The following is a 15,190-nucleotide window of genomic DNA, read 5'->3' as shown; positions in this document are numbered from 1 at the left end:
ATGTGATCGTTTCGGTTTCAACGATACAGTCTTCTGAAGAACAGGCAGTATTTGCTTATAAGTACCTGTTGTAATGTGAAGATTGGCATGGTCTTCATTGTGTGAGAGATCATAGAATGGCTCTGAAAGTTGTTTCAGCACAAAAATTGTAGCTTCTGCTGTGGACAGAATTATTAATTTGTACTGCACAGCCACCCTCACTTCAAGCATCTTGAACAGCATTAAGACCACTGTGAGTCTCTTGTATGCTGCAAAGTCGCTCCAGTATTTGTTTAGATATATACCATTTTCTGAAGTGACAGGCTTTTTGATTCAAGACAAACTTAAGGCCATGAGAGACCTGACCATGATTCATGAATGCCACCCCACTTTCAGGGTGAAATCTTCCACATTGTACAGCAGAATATATCTGACTCTCCATGCCACACTATATCTCTGAGGCTCACAAACCTATTTCATACAGTTTGTGCACACTCTATGCAATTACAGTCTCAGCTTTTGAGTGAGAGTTTCTTTTCTGTTTCTTTTCAGACAGGTGGATAATTTGGGAAAATATCCTCTAAGTTCTTCCGTTTATGCAGATTGATTGTGACTGCCATGTCTGTCAGGATGGAGACTTGCACAGGCAATCTGGTAGCTTGGGGTCATTGATCTGTGGAGAAGCAAAAACTAATGAACAGTGTTCTGGAGTTCAGAGCTTTGAGAAACTCACAAGAGTATTTTAAAATTTGTCTGCACGGTCATCACATTCAGACAGTGATGTGTACCGCCAAAAGGCTTTATATGAATAAGCCAAGTGGTGAGATTGCCTTAGCCTGCAGAAATGCAGAATATTGTGAAACGGGTTTCAAATTCATCTGGCAGGCAAGCAAAATAGCTTTACAGGTGGTAGATTGAATTATTCCTCTGATTCACATGTGTAAACTCCAGTTCAGTAACTAGAGTTGGGAATGGTGTTGCCTTAAGGTGGACCTGTTTACATCAGATAGCATCAAGAAACATCAGATATTTGTCTCCCTTGCTATTTAGTATCTTGGTTCAGACACAATGCTCATCATAGGGAAAGGCACAGACCTTCCCTCTGTTTGGTAAATACTGAGCATGGTCAGGCAAGGGAATACTTCCCAGGCCTGGAGGGTGCTGGTGTCAGGAGGTTATCTGTCAGCTGGCTCTCACTGAAGAGTTCAAGAAATACCTTCCTCTCCTAGATCTGTGACTGAGCAATCTGGAGCATTAAGGAGTTTCAGCATGCTTTATTCTAAGCCCCAAAGTACTGGGCAGGGATGTCATTCCTCATGTCTGTGGGGATGTCCCTTGCTACTTTGTCAGGTTAGAAAATAGATAGACAGCCAGACAAGAAGCTGGGCTTAAAATAGAACAAAAATATTTTTTTTCTTTTTTTTTTCTTTTTCTTTTTTTTTTTTTTAAAAAAAAGAAAAAAAAGGAAATTTGCTTTTGTTTGAAAGCAGTCCTCATGCCCAAACTACATGTTAATTAGTTATTCCAAGAATCAGCCCTGTGTGTTATCCATTGCAGATGTTTGATCTGGAGTTGGAAATAAAACAGTCATCCATAGGGTTATTCACTTCTACTGGTCTCTTGAGAACTTGTGTAAAGCAAGTTCTGTTGTCATTAAAGGTGCAAGAATTATGTAGTTGATTAATTTACTCAAACACGGAACAGCAAATATTAAGTCTTCTTCTTTACTAATAATTGTTTTCAATGAAAGGCTTTTCAGATGCTTATAAATTAAATTACAAAAGCAGAGTTCGGCATTTTTAATGTAATAAAATTAAACATACAGCACATATGCCCTGAACTGGAAATGCATTTTGTAATGGATGGTTTTTCCTTGAACATCTGTTCAGCATAGCAATCATTCAAAGTTTTTTTTGCCTCTCCTTTTTGCCATATAAGCAATGCTGATTTGCACGGGAACATACTTCAAATCTAAAACTACTAGAGGGAAAATCAGCATTCTGTTTGTATAAAGCTGGAAAAGTAATTTTTTTGAGCACTACTGGAATATGAGAAGAATGCTTCTAAATAGGATACCTAACACAAAAAGATTATTTCATGAAAGTATTATTTTGGACTAAAAGTTAGCTTATCAAGACACATGATGCTTTTAAAAAAACTCCAAACCACAGCATTTTTCAGTCTCAGAAAATGCAGATAATGAAAGCACAGAGTTTTCTGAAATTCATTTTTTTCTCATGAGATTGATTATATGTAAGCAAATAGAGCTAGCTAAATTACATTATTTTTTCTTTTTTAGTTATTTTCTTTCAGTTTAATGGACGTGTATTATGTATTTCATGTAGTCAAGTGTGTATTAACATTTGTCTGGTGTTCATGAGGACCCTGTCAGCATGGTATTAAAGCCTTAGATTCTCTACTGACAAAGTTCAGCAAGTATCTGTAGGACTGTATAAGGACTCAGAGGAAATCTTACTTTCTACTGTCTTAGCTGTAGAACCCTTTATCTCTGTAAGTAGGTTATTACTGAAAAAAAAGGAATTATACAGCATTATTATTTCATTAGCATTCAAAACTTGCTTTGTTTAATTTCTTGTTCAAACAAAATATTAAAAAAAAAAAAGATCCTGGAAGATCAGTTACACAACCAAGAACAAACATTAAGCCATTATCAGGTTGGTGGTTTTTTTATTTTTTATTTTTTTAATTCCAATAGAAATGCTGTCTTGCTGGTCATCACACATATGCTAGACCTTTTTGAATTACTTAATGAACTTTCAGCTGTAAGTTGAAACCTATTTCAGTGTTGAGCAAAATCATACTGATACATGTTTTCTTTTTTCCCTCTCCTTGTTTACCAGGATGGTACGAAACAAAAGCGAGAACGGAAAAAGACTGTGTCATTCAGCAGTATGCCAACTGAGAAAAAGATCAGCAGTGCAAGTGACTGTATAAATGCGATGGTCGAAGGCTCTGAGCTCAAAAAGATTCGATCCAACTCCAGGGTGTATCACCGATACTTTCTTCTAGATGCAGATATGCAGTCTCTACGCTGGGAACCTTCAAAAAAGGATTCTGAGAAAGCAAAGATTGATATTAAATCAATCAAAGAAGTAAGAACGGGAAAAAATACAGATATTTTTCGCAGCAATGGAATATATGACCAGATATCAGAAGACTGTGCATTTTCAATTATATATGGAGAAAACTATGAGTCACTAGATCTTGTTGCTAACTCAGCAGACGTTGCAAATATTTGGGTTACTGGCTTAAGATACCTGATTTCTTATGGAAAGCATACTCTAGATATGATAGAAAGTACTCAAGATAATATGCGGACTTCATGGCTTTCACAAATGTTCACTGAATCAGATGTAGATAATTTGGGACATATACCCCTGTGTAATGCTGTACAGTTTATAAAAGACTTAAATCCAGGTTTAAAAACTAATAAAATTGAACTAAAATTCAAGGAGTTACATAGATCCAAGGAAAAAACTGGTACTGAAGTAACAAAAGAGGAGTTTATTGAAGTTTTTCATGAGCTTTGTACCAGACCTGAAATCTATTTCTTATTAGTTCAGTTTTCAAGCAATAAAGAATTTCTTGATACCAAGGACCTCATGATGTTTTTAGAAGCAGAACAGGGTATGGCACACGTCACGGAAGAAATAAGCCTTGAAATTATTCAGAAATATGAGCCAGCCAAAGAAGGCCAGGAAAAGGGTTGTCTTTCTATAGATGGGTTTACGAATTACCTTACGTCACCAGACTGCCACATATTTGATCCAGAACATAAAAAAGTTTGTCAAGATATGAAACAACCTTTATCTCATTATTTTATAAATTCATCCCATAATACGTATTTGATAGAGGATCAGTTTCGAGGGCCTTCTGACATCACAGGTTACATTCGTGCTCTTAAAATGGGTTGTCGTAGTGTTGAACTGGATGTATGGGATGGTCCGGATAATGAGCCTGTGATTTACACAGGACATACAATGACATCGCAGATTGTCTTCCGTAGTGTGATTGACATTATTAACAAGTATGCATTTTTTGCTTCAGAATACCCTCTTATTTTGTGTTTAGAAAATCATTGTTCTATTAAGCAGCAGAAAGTGATGGTACAACACATGAAGAAAATTTTGGGGGACAAACTACATACACAGTCTCCAAACATTGAAGAGACTTATCTTCCATCACCGGAATCACTGAAAGGGAAAATACTAATTAAAGCAAAGAAGCTTTCCTCTAATTGTTCTGGACTAGAGGGAGATGTTACAGATGAAGATGAAGGAGCAGAAATGTCACAGAGAGTGGGGAAAGAGGGGATAGAACAGCAAAACTCGATGACGGGGAAACGATTTCAGCTCTGCAAAGAACTCTCTGAGTTGGTAAGCATTTGTAAGTCAGTTCAGTTCAAAGAGTTTCAAGTTTCATTTCAGCTCCAGAAGTACTGGGAAGTGTGCTCATTTAACGAAGTGCTTGCTAGCAAATATGCCAATGAAAACCCAGGAGACTTTGTAAATTACAACAAACGTTTTCTTGCCAGAGTTTTTCCCAGTCCAATGAGGATTGACTCTAGTAATATGAATCCCCAGGACTTTTGGAAGTGTGGTTGTCAGATCGTAGCAATGAACTTTCAAACACCGGGCTTAATGATGGATCTTAACATTGGTTGGTTTCGACAAAATGGGAACTGTGGTTACGTCCTTCGTCCTGCTATCATGAGAGAAGAAGTGTCCTTCTTTAGCGCGAATACGAAAGACACCGTGCCTGGAGTTTCACCTCAACTGCTTCATATTAAAATCATTAGTGGGCAAAACTTTCCTAAACCCAAAGGATCAGGTGCCAAAGGTGATGTTGTGGATCCTTATGTCTATGTTGAAATACATGGAATCCCTGCTGACTGTGCAGAGCAAAGGACTAAAACTATGCATCAGAATGGGGATAACCCAATTTTTGATGAAAGTTTTGAATTTCAAATAAATTTACCAGAACTAGCTATGGTGCGTTTTGTAGTGCTGGATGATGATTACATTGGGGATGAGTTTATCGGGCAATACACTATTCCCTTTGAGTGTCTACAGACTGGTTATCGGCACGTTCCTCTGCAGTCTTTAACTGGTGAAGTTTTAGCACATGCTTCCCTCTTTGTGCATGTGGCCATTACTAATCGCAGGGGTGGTGGGAAACCTCATAAGCGGGGCCTCTCTGTGAGGAAGGGCAAGAAATCACGGGAATATGCTTCTATGAGAACATTGTGGATTAAAACAATAGATGAAGTGTTCAAGAATGCTCTCCAGCCTATTCGAGATGCCACAGATTTGAGAGAAAATATGCAGGTACAGTTTTAATAATCAGTTCTTGTGTGTATTTTTGTATGATGCTTACGGAATGTGTGTTTTTTAGAGTCTTGCTGCATTTTGTAAGTTACATTAAGTCTAATGATGAATAGCTTAAAAAATGGGTTGTATCAAAGCAATCTTTTAGGTGATACCATCTGCTGAAGTAACCTTGGATGCATGTGCATATTTTGTTGAGTGCAAGTGAAAATCCCACTCTGGTGTTAGAACTCAAGCCTGTTGGTTAGTCCTCTGTCTAAAGGAATACTATATACACTAGAGGAAGGTATGGCAATGTTTCAGTTTTAGAAAATTAATTTGAACAGGAATGCAAGAGGAAAATGTAGCTGATAGAATAGAGACTTTGCTACTTATTAAAAAGCTTCTTATACGTGAAAGTGTGTTTAGCATAGTTTCACTGAGGTTTTGTTTTTTCCTCCTTCCCAATAGAAGGCAGTACTTTCAGAAAGACCATTTGCTTTCCACGATTCTTCTGGCAACAAACATTAGAAATACTTGTAATTAGCGCTAAGATATTAGAAGGCATCCTCTAGAAGAAATTACCTTATCTTAAAGGTCATGTGTAGTAAACACATTGAATTTCAGGAAAAAGTACAGGCAGAGGTGCTTATTTTTGTGGAAGCCAAGAGATCCCACTTGAAAAATGCCTAATTTGGATCCAATGAAGATTCTAGGCAAATAAACCCTTTTAGACATAGATTAAAGTGATCTTTAAAGTTGTGGTTTATTTAATAAAGCTTTTAACTATCTATAAACTTCTGATGGAATACTAGCAGTGATCAATAAAATTAAGCATAGTCATTTCAAATGAAGTGACCTATTAAATCCTCTTACGTAACCTTAAGGGGAAACCTATTAAAGGAAACGCCTGAGACTTGATTTTGGATTTTAAAGGCACATCAGTGTTGAAAAATTTTCTTCATGAATGATCTTATATTGGAGAGATTTTAATAGTAACTCAGTTTTAAAACAAATTTTCTTCATATAAAAGAAGGAATTAGTACAGCATTATAGAGCTCTCCCATTCCATTTGGTATATGAAATTACTGTTCTAAAAGATTACTAAAAAAATACAGGGATGATATTTTGACTCATAAGTTTCGTTTTACGAGCTACATATTAAGTGAACTTTACCTGTAGTTCACCTATTGAAGGATAGGTGTATGTCTTATAGAGGATTCTGTATTTTAAGATAACTTTCAAGTAAGAGCTTAACCTAAGATTTGAGGAAACAACGAAAACATACAATTTTTGTAGCTTCTTTACTCGTTACTGTGTGTGCTGCAGTATTTTTCAGAACGGATTTAAGAGAAAAAATGCTTTACAGTGTGTTTTCTTTGAACATGAGTTACTAAAAAGTATTTTATGTATTCCATCAGTTTGAAAGTTGTGCTATTGACTAAATCCATCATTATTATTTCTCAAAATGCTATCCAGAAGATATTTTAGAAACATGGGAGAATATTAGTTTTGCATAGCTTTACTGACAGATTAAATAATGTGTGCAATTTAAACACTGTGTTACTAAGGGTGTACAGCTAGTAACAGTAAATAAACCAGTCAAAATAAATATCAACTTATGTCAGGGAATGTGAGATTCGTCTAATTTCTGTATTACTGAAATTTTGCATTATAAATTGTTATGATTTTTATGATACATAAATACATAATGTCCCCATAAGCCAGATTATAAAGAGCTAAGGTTTGGGGTTTTTTTCTAATACAAGGTGGAAGAAGAGAAAAAAAGAAAGCGTGCAGCAATGAGTTCAGTGGTTTCTCTAGATCTTTATACACATAGCTAGCCTATTTTCTTCTTTTGGTTAGGTACTACATTATCATGACAAAAGCTGATGTCATAACTTGTTACATATTCATCACTGATTAAAGTGTAACATGAGATGCTTCTACATGTTTACTAAAGTACACTGTGACTGTAGTAGATGTAATTTAGTATTCAGGCGTGAATATGTAAGTCTGCTTTGGGTGTTTCGTGTCAGAAAAGGAGAGCAAAACGCTCCATGTTTTATTCCTGTTTGCATTAAGGTTGACATTATGTCTCTCTGAGAAGTTTGTCCACAGAGGAGTCTTTCCATGCCAACAAGATGGAAAGTGGTTTTGGTTAAAAATGAAAATCTGTGTCCTAAAACTAGTCAGATACCCTACTTGGTTAAGACATGAGAGAAAGGAGGACTGAGCACATTTGTAACTTAAATATACCATGTTTTTGTTTTTGTTTCCTACAGGAACACAAACTCCAGACCTGCCAGAGATCACCAGCTCCCACTTGGTATAAAATCATAAATTCATTACAGTGCTGAGAATATTCCCATCATGGAATTTCAGTGGCTGCTTGGAGTCACACTGTATTTCTAATACTGGAAATTTTCTTCACGTTTAAACGTATGATCTTATATTCTGCCATATTGGATATAAAATACAACTATAATAAATTTTAGGGAAAGGTACAAAATTGGTATTTCTATTAAAATACCTTAAAAATTCACTTAAGTGTGATGCTGTGATAGGAATGCCATCAGTAATGGAGTACTGGGTTTGCGAATCACACCAAATGGGAGCCAGCAGATCCACAGCACGTCTGGACTATAGTTCAGATATGTTTAAAGTTACAAATGGGCTTAATTCCTCCTTCCACTTCACTTTGCTTCTTTGGAACATTCAGCACCTAATTTTTTTGTTTCTGTTGGTGACATTTAAAGAATTACTTTGCAGTGTCTTTTAGAATTTTTCAAAATATGTAACCAGTATGTGTTAGAATTCCTTTATTTGCATGGTTACTTTTAGTTGTGATAGAGACCAGACATACTTGTTCTTAATAGACTTTTTTTTTTTCCCATGGTGGGTATTCTGTTTGAATTTTTAACATTTGTGGTAAAATAGATGAGCAATACTGGTTGCTTTGGAAAACGAGCAGTTCTTCAGGGAAAATCTGTGGTGATTCCACATTGTAGCTCAGCTATAACGATGAAGTATTTTATCCTGAAAGAATGAGACACTAAAATTCATATTTAACTGTAAAGGAAACTCTTTCTTTCCTTTTTGCAGAATGCAGTAGTTTCATTCAAAGAATTATGTGGCCTCTCTCCTGTAGCAAATCTTATGCAGTGCATTTTGGCAGTGTCTACGCGCTTGGTTGGGCCGGATAATACACCCTTGGTAGTACTGAATCTCAATGATCAGTATCCGACTATGGAGCTCCAAGGGATTGTTCCAGAGGTCTTGAAAAAGATTGTAACAGCATATGACATGGTGAGTAGTCCTTTGCGGTTATTTTATATGCTATCTGAAAGCCTTTCTTTTTGTAATATACAGTACCACGTCTGTTTTGAAAGGTCATTTTAACCTGTGACTTCCTACTTCATGCTTCATTACATAGGCTTGAAAGTCATTCCCATGAATGTACAGCAACTGAGAGTGTTTTCATATTGAGTAAAACATAGAGATTAATATACTGCATGCAAATATGTGTTTGTACACTTCAGAAGGCAAAGTGGTTATAATGAAGAGGATTTAATGTGAAGAGCATGTATTAATTTACCTATTTTGCAGTAACTTGAAGCTTTTTGCATATCAATAAACCTCTTATATTAATTTGCTACTTTACATTTTCCAGTTTGTGGACCTTGATTTCCTTTGGCTTTGACTCAACATAGAATAGAAAAACGTCAGGAACTGCTTTTAGGAATTTTAGGTTTATAAGCACCTTGAAGTGTTAAATTCTACACATGCTTTTTTGTTTTTCTTTGCTGTATCTTTCTTATAGATCTTATTTGATTAGGCATTTTTACATCTGTAAGCAGTTGTAATGTTAACTTCAGCCCTTACATTTCAGTAAATATGTAAACTGTATCTTTAGAGAGTGGAAATTGAAACATCTTGCAAGAAGGCAGGAAGAACTAAAACACTAAGTAAACACTGATTTACATCTGCCTTGCATTTAGCTGAAGTATGGAATAAAGATCCAGACGAGTATGATTTGAAATGTCCTCCTTACTTAAACTGCAGTAACCTGGCACAGAGTAATTGAGCCTTTATTTATTTATTTAATGATTTCTCTAAGTTATTATATCATCTGATAATAAGTAAACGTTTCTAGGAAAAAAATGCATTAATTTTGTGTGTTAAAATGAGAAACCTCACTTTGCATGATCAAGTCACTGCTTTAAAAACAGTCCTTGCTATTTAAAGAAAGAAAATGAAGGAAAAGAAACCAGTAGCCCAGTTTCACATATATCTTCTAAACTGCGTGATAAAAAAGAAGCAGCTTTAGAACAATTCTAGACCAAAATCCAAAAAGTACTCATTTTCAATTAGCAATTTAGGTAGAGTTTATGTAGTTTGGTGATTATGTCAATACAATAGAAATTGATTGGAAGGGTAGCACAGTTACAAGAAGACAGTGGTATAGCCTCTTAGTGGTAGCTTGCAGGATATCACTATCATTAGGATGCGAACAAGCTTGATCGATGGGATTACACCTGTAGCATGTATGTAATGAAGTTCTGTCTTGTCGATGGAGATGTCTTTGCCTGCAGTTTGTTCTGATGTGGTGATGCTGTTGATTAGTTATTAAGCTATTCCAGATACTTAAAATCCTTTTGGAAGTCTGGATTAAATTTTTTGTTTGAATGTCTGTTAGATAGAGGTGCCTCATGACTCCAGAATCCTTTACAATCCAAGACTGGTTTGCTCTTTGTCTCTCACATATGACTTTTTTCTCCCATATCCTGTAGTCTAAACATGATTTGAATGTTTGTTTTCTTTCTTCATATGAAAGAATAATAGAATATTTATTTAGTGACATGTTCAAAGCATTTTTACATTTTCTCTTCCCTAAAGAATAAAGAATTAATTTCAGAGACTAGTGCTTCTAGCTCTAAATCGTGTTGAAGATAAGCAAAAATTAATATTATTTTCATCAAATAAAACTTATAAATTAAAATAATGAGGTGCATTTCAATTTGTGAAATTTGGTCTTGCTAATACTCTGTCCAGTTTGACAGAAGGTTTTAAGCAATTAAAATTTGTAGGGTATATTGGAAAATGAAGTGAGCCATGGCAGTTGTAGTGGTAGCTCTTGTTTCTGAAAACATTGTGAACCAGTGGCATCCTTCCCTCAAGGAAAGGAGAAAAGATGTGAAGCTACTTAACTCTTATATTGATATTTACTATAGTGGCAGATGTTTAGAGTCTGATACTCTCACAGAATGTGTTCTTTTTGTGTGTTTTCGGTGTAAATTATTATAGTGAGCCCTCAAAATGACACATTTTATCTCAATGGTTGGTTTTGGTGTAGCGATTTTTTTTATATGATTAATTAACAGGTGGCTGTAAAATTCAGCTTCATAATGAGAAGCCTTATGCAGAATTAAGGAAGGGTAGATACACCATCAGAGTGATTATTACCTCCTTGTCTTATTTTCTGCTGGCTTAGGCCTCAATACAGGTCAAAATTATATAGCTATGCTCTTCCAGTGTGTCAAGTACTCTTTAAGTATGAAATCATGTTGAGAACAGAGACTGTGTTAAATATTTATTAAATAAACCTTGGTTAGTACCATAAATGCATAAGCTGTTATTACCTTGTGTGCATGCTTAATGTGGGACATATCATGATATTCTCAAAGTACTGCTGTTTCAGGATCACCATATTTTTGGCTAACGAAGGGATTCTTCTTTGTCAGAAATACTCTCCTTTTTATAAAATGATAGTAAACATAGAAAGCAATATTCAGCCAAGATTTTTAATAATTCAGAATTTGTTTACATTGAGAATGCTTAAAAGGCTCCTTGTTGCTCTGTTAAGTGAGAAAGGATGTAAGATCTTTACAGTGGCACAGTTGGTCCACATTGAAATAATTACAAATTATGCAATACTGTAGGGGCATGTGGAAAAGTGAGAAGTCTTCAGCATGGCACAGGTACATATATATGTTTTCAAAGAACCAATGAGGCAAATGCTAATAAGTTAATTAGGTTATCACTAGATAATTGGTTTTTTTACGTGTAAACTATTAGCACATAATGCTTAAGTTGTCAGCATTCACTACTATGTTTAATGGAGGAGCTATAAGTGATAAAGGCTAGTTCTGTTCATGGGTTAAAATCTTGTATTTTTGAATTCAATAAGTAATTTGTCACCAGTGTTATTGGAACCAGAAGTTTACCCAGGAAATACAAGGATTTTCTGCTTTCATCCATGTTGCAGGAGCTGAGGTGTCTTTTCAGAATAATGAAAAACAAATATAACTAGGAATTTTTTAGAAAGACAAGTTTAAGTTATGTATTTTGCTCTAGCTTCTCCAGGCTCCTGAGTATTTTTCACCCTAACACCATTTAACAATGTTTTATTTTTCCCTCTCGTTCATGAACTTTAGCTTCCTTTATGTGATCCTTCAGCATGCACTCTGTTGGTGTCATCACACCCATCACTGATCAGTGCTGCAGACTGAAGCTTGGAGTTAAGGCAAGTGCCTCTTCCACACCATTGCATGTTTTTTTGAAATGTCTTATAACCTTTAAGATAAAAACAGTAAGTAAACCGTAAAAAGTTATGCTATGACAAGAGAAAAAACCCCACAACTATCTTGTCCTAAGTCTGCAGCATTATTCAGTGATGAGTATAATAGCACTGCAAAGATGTGCTAGAGGATCGTACAAATGAAGCAGATATTGTTGAGAACTTGGCTGTCTCTGTCTGCCCGTAGGGGAGGATGGAGTGTCCCTGATGATGAAGATAAGGTTTTCTGAACTTTGCAAGCATTTGTTTGCTTCTAAGAGGAAAGCTAAGACAGGAAAGTCAGAGAACTCTACCTGGGTGAAAGAAGATAAAGTAATGTTGTTACAATAATTAAAATTAAATATTATTAAACCCTAATTAGATAATGCTGCTAGGTCTGTTTTTGCACAGTTTCTGATGGTGTTTCTGTGTTGTTGTGTTTTTGGTTTGGTTTATTTTTTTTAATGTTGAGGTTATGTAATTCAAAATGTCTGCAGACTACAGAATAGGAGGTTTGGATTTGATTCAAATGAAATCAAATAAGATTAATAGATTTTGTATACATACCCTAAGGATAGGCTTGAGAGCAGAGATTTGTTTATTGGTGGAGGGGGTTGTGAGATGAAGAAAATGGGAGATGTCAAGATACAGAAAAGCTAGTAAACTGGAAAACAACATATGATTGATGATTAGTAGCTCTATAGTAGTATTGGTAAAATGTTAATAGTCCTGCTATACTTCAGCTATTGCTCAAACCCCTAAATATTCTTTACCTTTAAAACTCATCTTGATATCTATAGATTAATTAGGTGGGGCACTTCTGAATTTGGCATGGTAGATTGAAGTTTGTAATTCTGAAGGAAGCAAAGAATATATCCATTGCCACTTTCACAGGGCCTGAAAAAGAATGATTAGCAGATCTCTTTTGAGTTATACTTAGCTTTTAAAATCTGTATTAGTTACCATGTTGTTGATGTAGGTCCATGGTTATGGTTGCTTTGCAATATGGTGACAGGGATTTCAGTCATTCTGCTGTGGTTATAGAATTGTATCTTGAGAGAACAAGTAGATGAAGACTTTACTACTTCATCTCAGCTTACTAATGTGCCACAGATGCTCAGCTGAGAAGCCTTTATTCCTCAAGTTGCTGTTTGAGGTTGCAAACCGCTGGGGTAACCAAAAAATATAGTACTAGATACAGTGCTGGTAATTACCAGTTTATCTCCAAAAATTGAGTGAATGAGTAGGTTCCTTTAACTCTTGAGTAACTTTGTTTCGATCTGAATGCTTGATTTCTGATTGTGGCAGAGAAGGCTGAGTTCAAGATGATCACCAATCTCCTGTAATCAAACTCAATCTTTGGATCTCATTATTTCAAATCACGTGATAGCTTCTGACCACTGTCTGCTTTGTGCACCCAAAGACAATACAGATTTTTCCATCTGGTATATTTTCTGAGGAGTACGTGACTGGCATAGGCTGTGACAGCTGTGTTCTGATTCCTGGTTGGCTCAGAATGTTGTTCTTGAGCCCATGTCTTCTGGAGTCCAGCTCCGTGGGTGTTCCATCCTACAGTTTAACTCTTAGCATTGTCTGACTTACAAAGCAAAGAATTTGGCCTTTGCACAGAAGGTTAAAAAGCTGTTAATTCCTTGCTTTTATACTTGAGAGCTTAACTACATTATGATGAAGAACTGTTAAAACAAAAAGGTAAGAGAAGTAAGCAAAAGAACAGACATTGTAGACGCTGGGAAGATACTTCACAGGGGGTTTGAATTAAATATATACCACCTACCAAAAAACACTTGAAGAGGACAAAAAGAGGAGGAGGTGCTGTTCAAAAGAAGGAGGCATCTTCCAGAAAGCTGAAGGCACGTGCAAATGAGGAAGAGAGGTTAGATATTTAGCCCTGGCATGGTTAAATAAAAAATAGAAGAAAGCCAACAGTGAAGAATTTCAGGATCAACCTGCAGAGACTTAAATATAGCAGTAACTCTTTTCTGAAAATACTGGAAACATGAAGCCTGTCAAAGAGTGTGTATGACCACTAGTTGATCAAAGTATAAAAGAAAGGTCCAGGAAAATAAATAATGCCACAACGCTAAATTAATTTATTCATACATTTACCTGTGGAGATTAAGGTTTCACATGAAACACTTGTTTATGAAGGACTTGTAGAATTCATTGCTAACTGAAATGCCAGTAAAAGATATTACACAGGAACAGCAAAACGACTGAGAAAAAAATTAGCAGAAAGAGGTGATATTCATTCAAGAGTTCTGAAAGATCTCAAGATATATCCAAACTGCTAATTGTTGTGTGTATCCTCTCACTTAAAACTGACTATCAAAGTTGTTAGTGTGGTGCCAATGTTTTAAGAGGTTTCCAGGGAAGATCATGAAATTACAGATCAGACAGGCTGACATCTGTACTGTGAAAATGGGTAGAAGCTGTTTTGAAGAAGAAAATGAGAGGAAACATGGAGAAAAATGTAATGTTGGGCAAGAGTCAGTACAGCTTTATAAAGTGAAGGGCTCTTTAATCTCTTGGTGTTCTTTGAAGTCAAGAAGCATGGAGACATGGAAGATTAGTCTGGTTGGATTTTCCAATAGCATTTCACAAAGTCCCTTTTCAAATGCTCAATATAGAAAGAAAGTTTCTATTAAATTTTTAGCCTTTTAAAATTCTCAGCTCATTTCTGATAGCTGGAGTAAATGTTGAACTTAACTTGATGTTCCAACAGGAAAGGAACTGTTAAATATAGTTGCTTGTGTTAATTTTTGCATTAGAGTATATTTTTACAGTAAGTGGATGGTAGGCATAACTCCAGCAGCTTTGACCTAGCTAAAATAGCGAAGTACTCTTAAAGATGGAAGACTTAATGATGCCCCCAAATTTGCAAAGATCATCAAGGTGTGAGGTATGTGGATGCTTAGAGTTTAAAGAATTTTCTCAGTCTCAGTGGTAAATTGTTATAACGTCTGTTAAAACAATAAGTTTCAGAGTTGGCAATATGAATGCAGTATTTAAATACTGATAACACACACTGTCTCACTAGTTTCATTATTGCCTCTGGCTTTGTACAGTATGTTTACTGTCATTATCAAGTCTCTGCAGAGTTAGAACTCCCTTTATTTAGGTAATAAATGGATGTAGTTCAGTGGTGAAGAGATCTAAGGGAAGAAAAACATCATTCATTGCAATTTAATATTGCAAATAGCCCAGGTAATGTTTTTTCCCATGTTTAATAAATTATAATAATTGTAGATCCTGGGTTTTGAGATTAATTTAATAGTTACTGATGGTGTAGTTGTTAGTCTGTCAC

The 15,190-nt window shown here is 35.6% G+C and overlaps 1 protein-coding gene across 1 annotated transcript in view; it reads left to right on the top strand.

Moving 5' to 3' along the window:
* Positions 1-15,190, top strand: part of PLCL2 (phospholipase C like 2) — a gene marked incomplete at both ends in the record, with an annotated part of 104,520 nt that overhangs the window by 56,402 nt on the left and 32,928 nt on the right. Inside the window, 2 exons of the mRNA XM_080339213.1 lie at positions 2,841-5,327; positions 8,412-8,615. Of these exons, the coding sequence (XP_080195339.1) occupies positions 2,841-5,327; positions 8,412-8,615 (2,691 nt within the window). The remainder of the gene's footprint in view (positions 1-2,840; positions 5,328-8,411; positions 8,616-15,190) is intronic.

The sequence above is a fragment of the Nesoenas mayeri genome (assembly GCF_963082525.1).
Source record: "Nesoenas mayeri genome assembly, chromosome: 2".
Classification (NCBI taxonomy): Eukaryota; Metazoa; Chordata; class Aves; order Columbiformes; family Columbidae; genus Nesoenas; species Nesoenas mayeri.
Note: the sequence above shows the minus strand (reverse complement) of the source record. Positions and strands in the feature narration are given on the sequence as shown.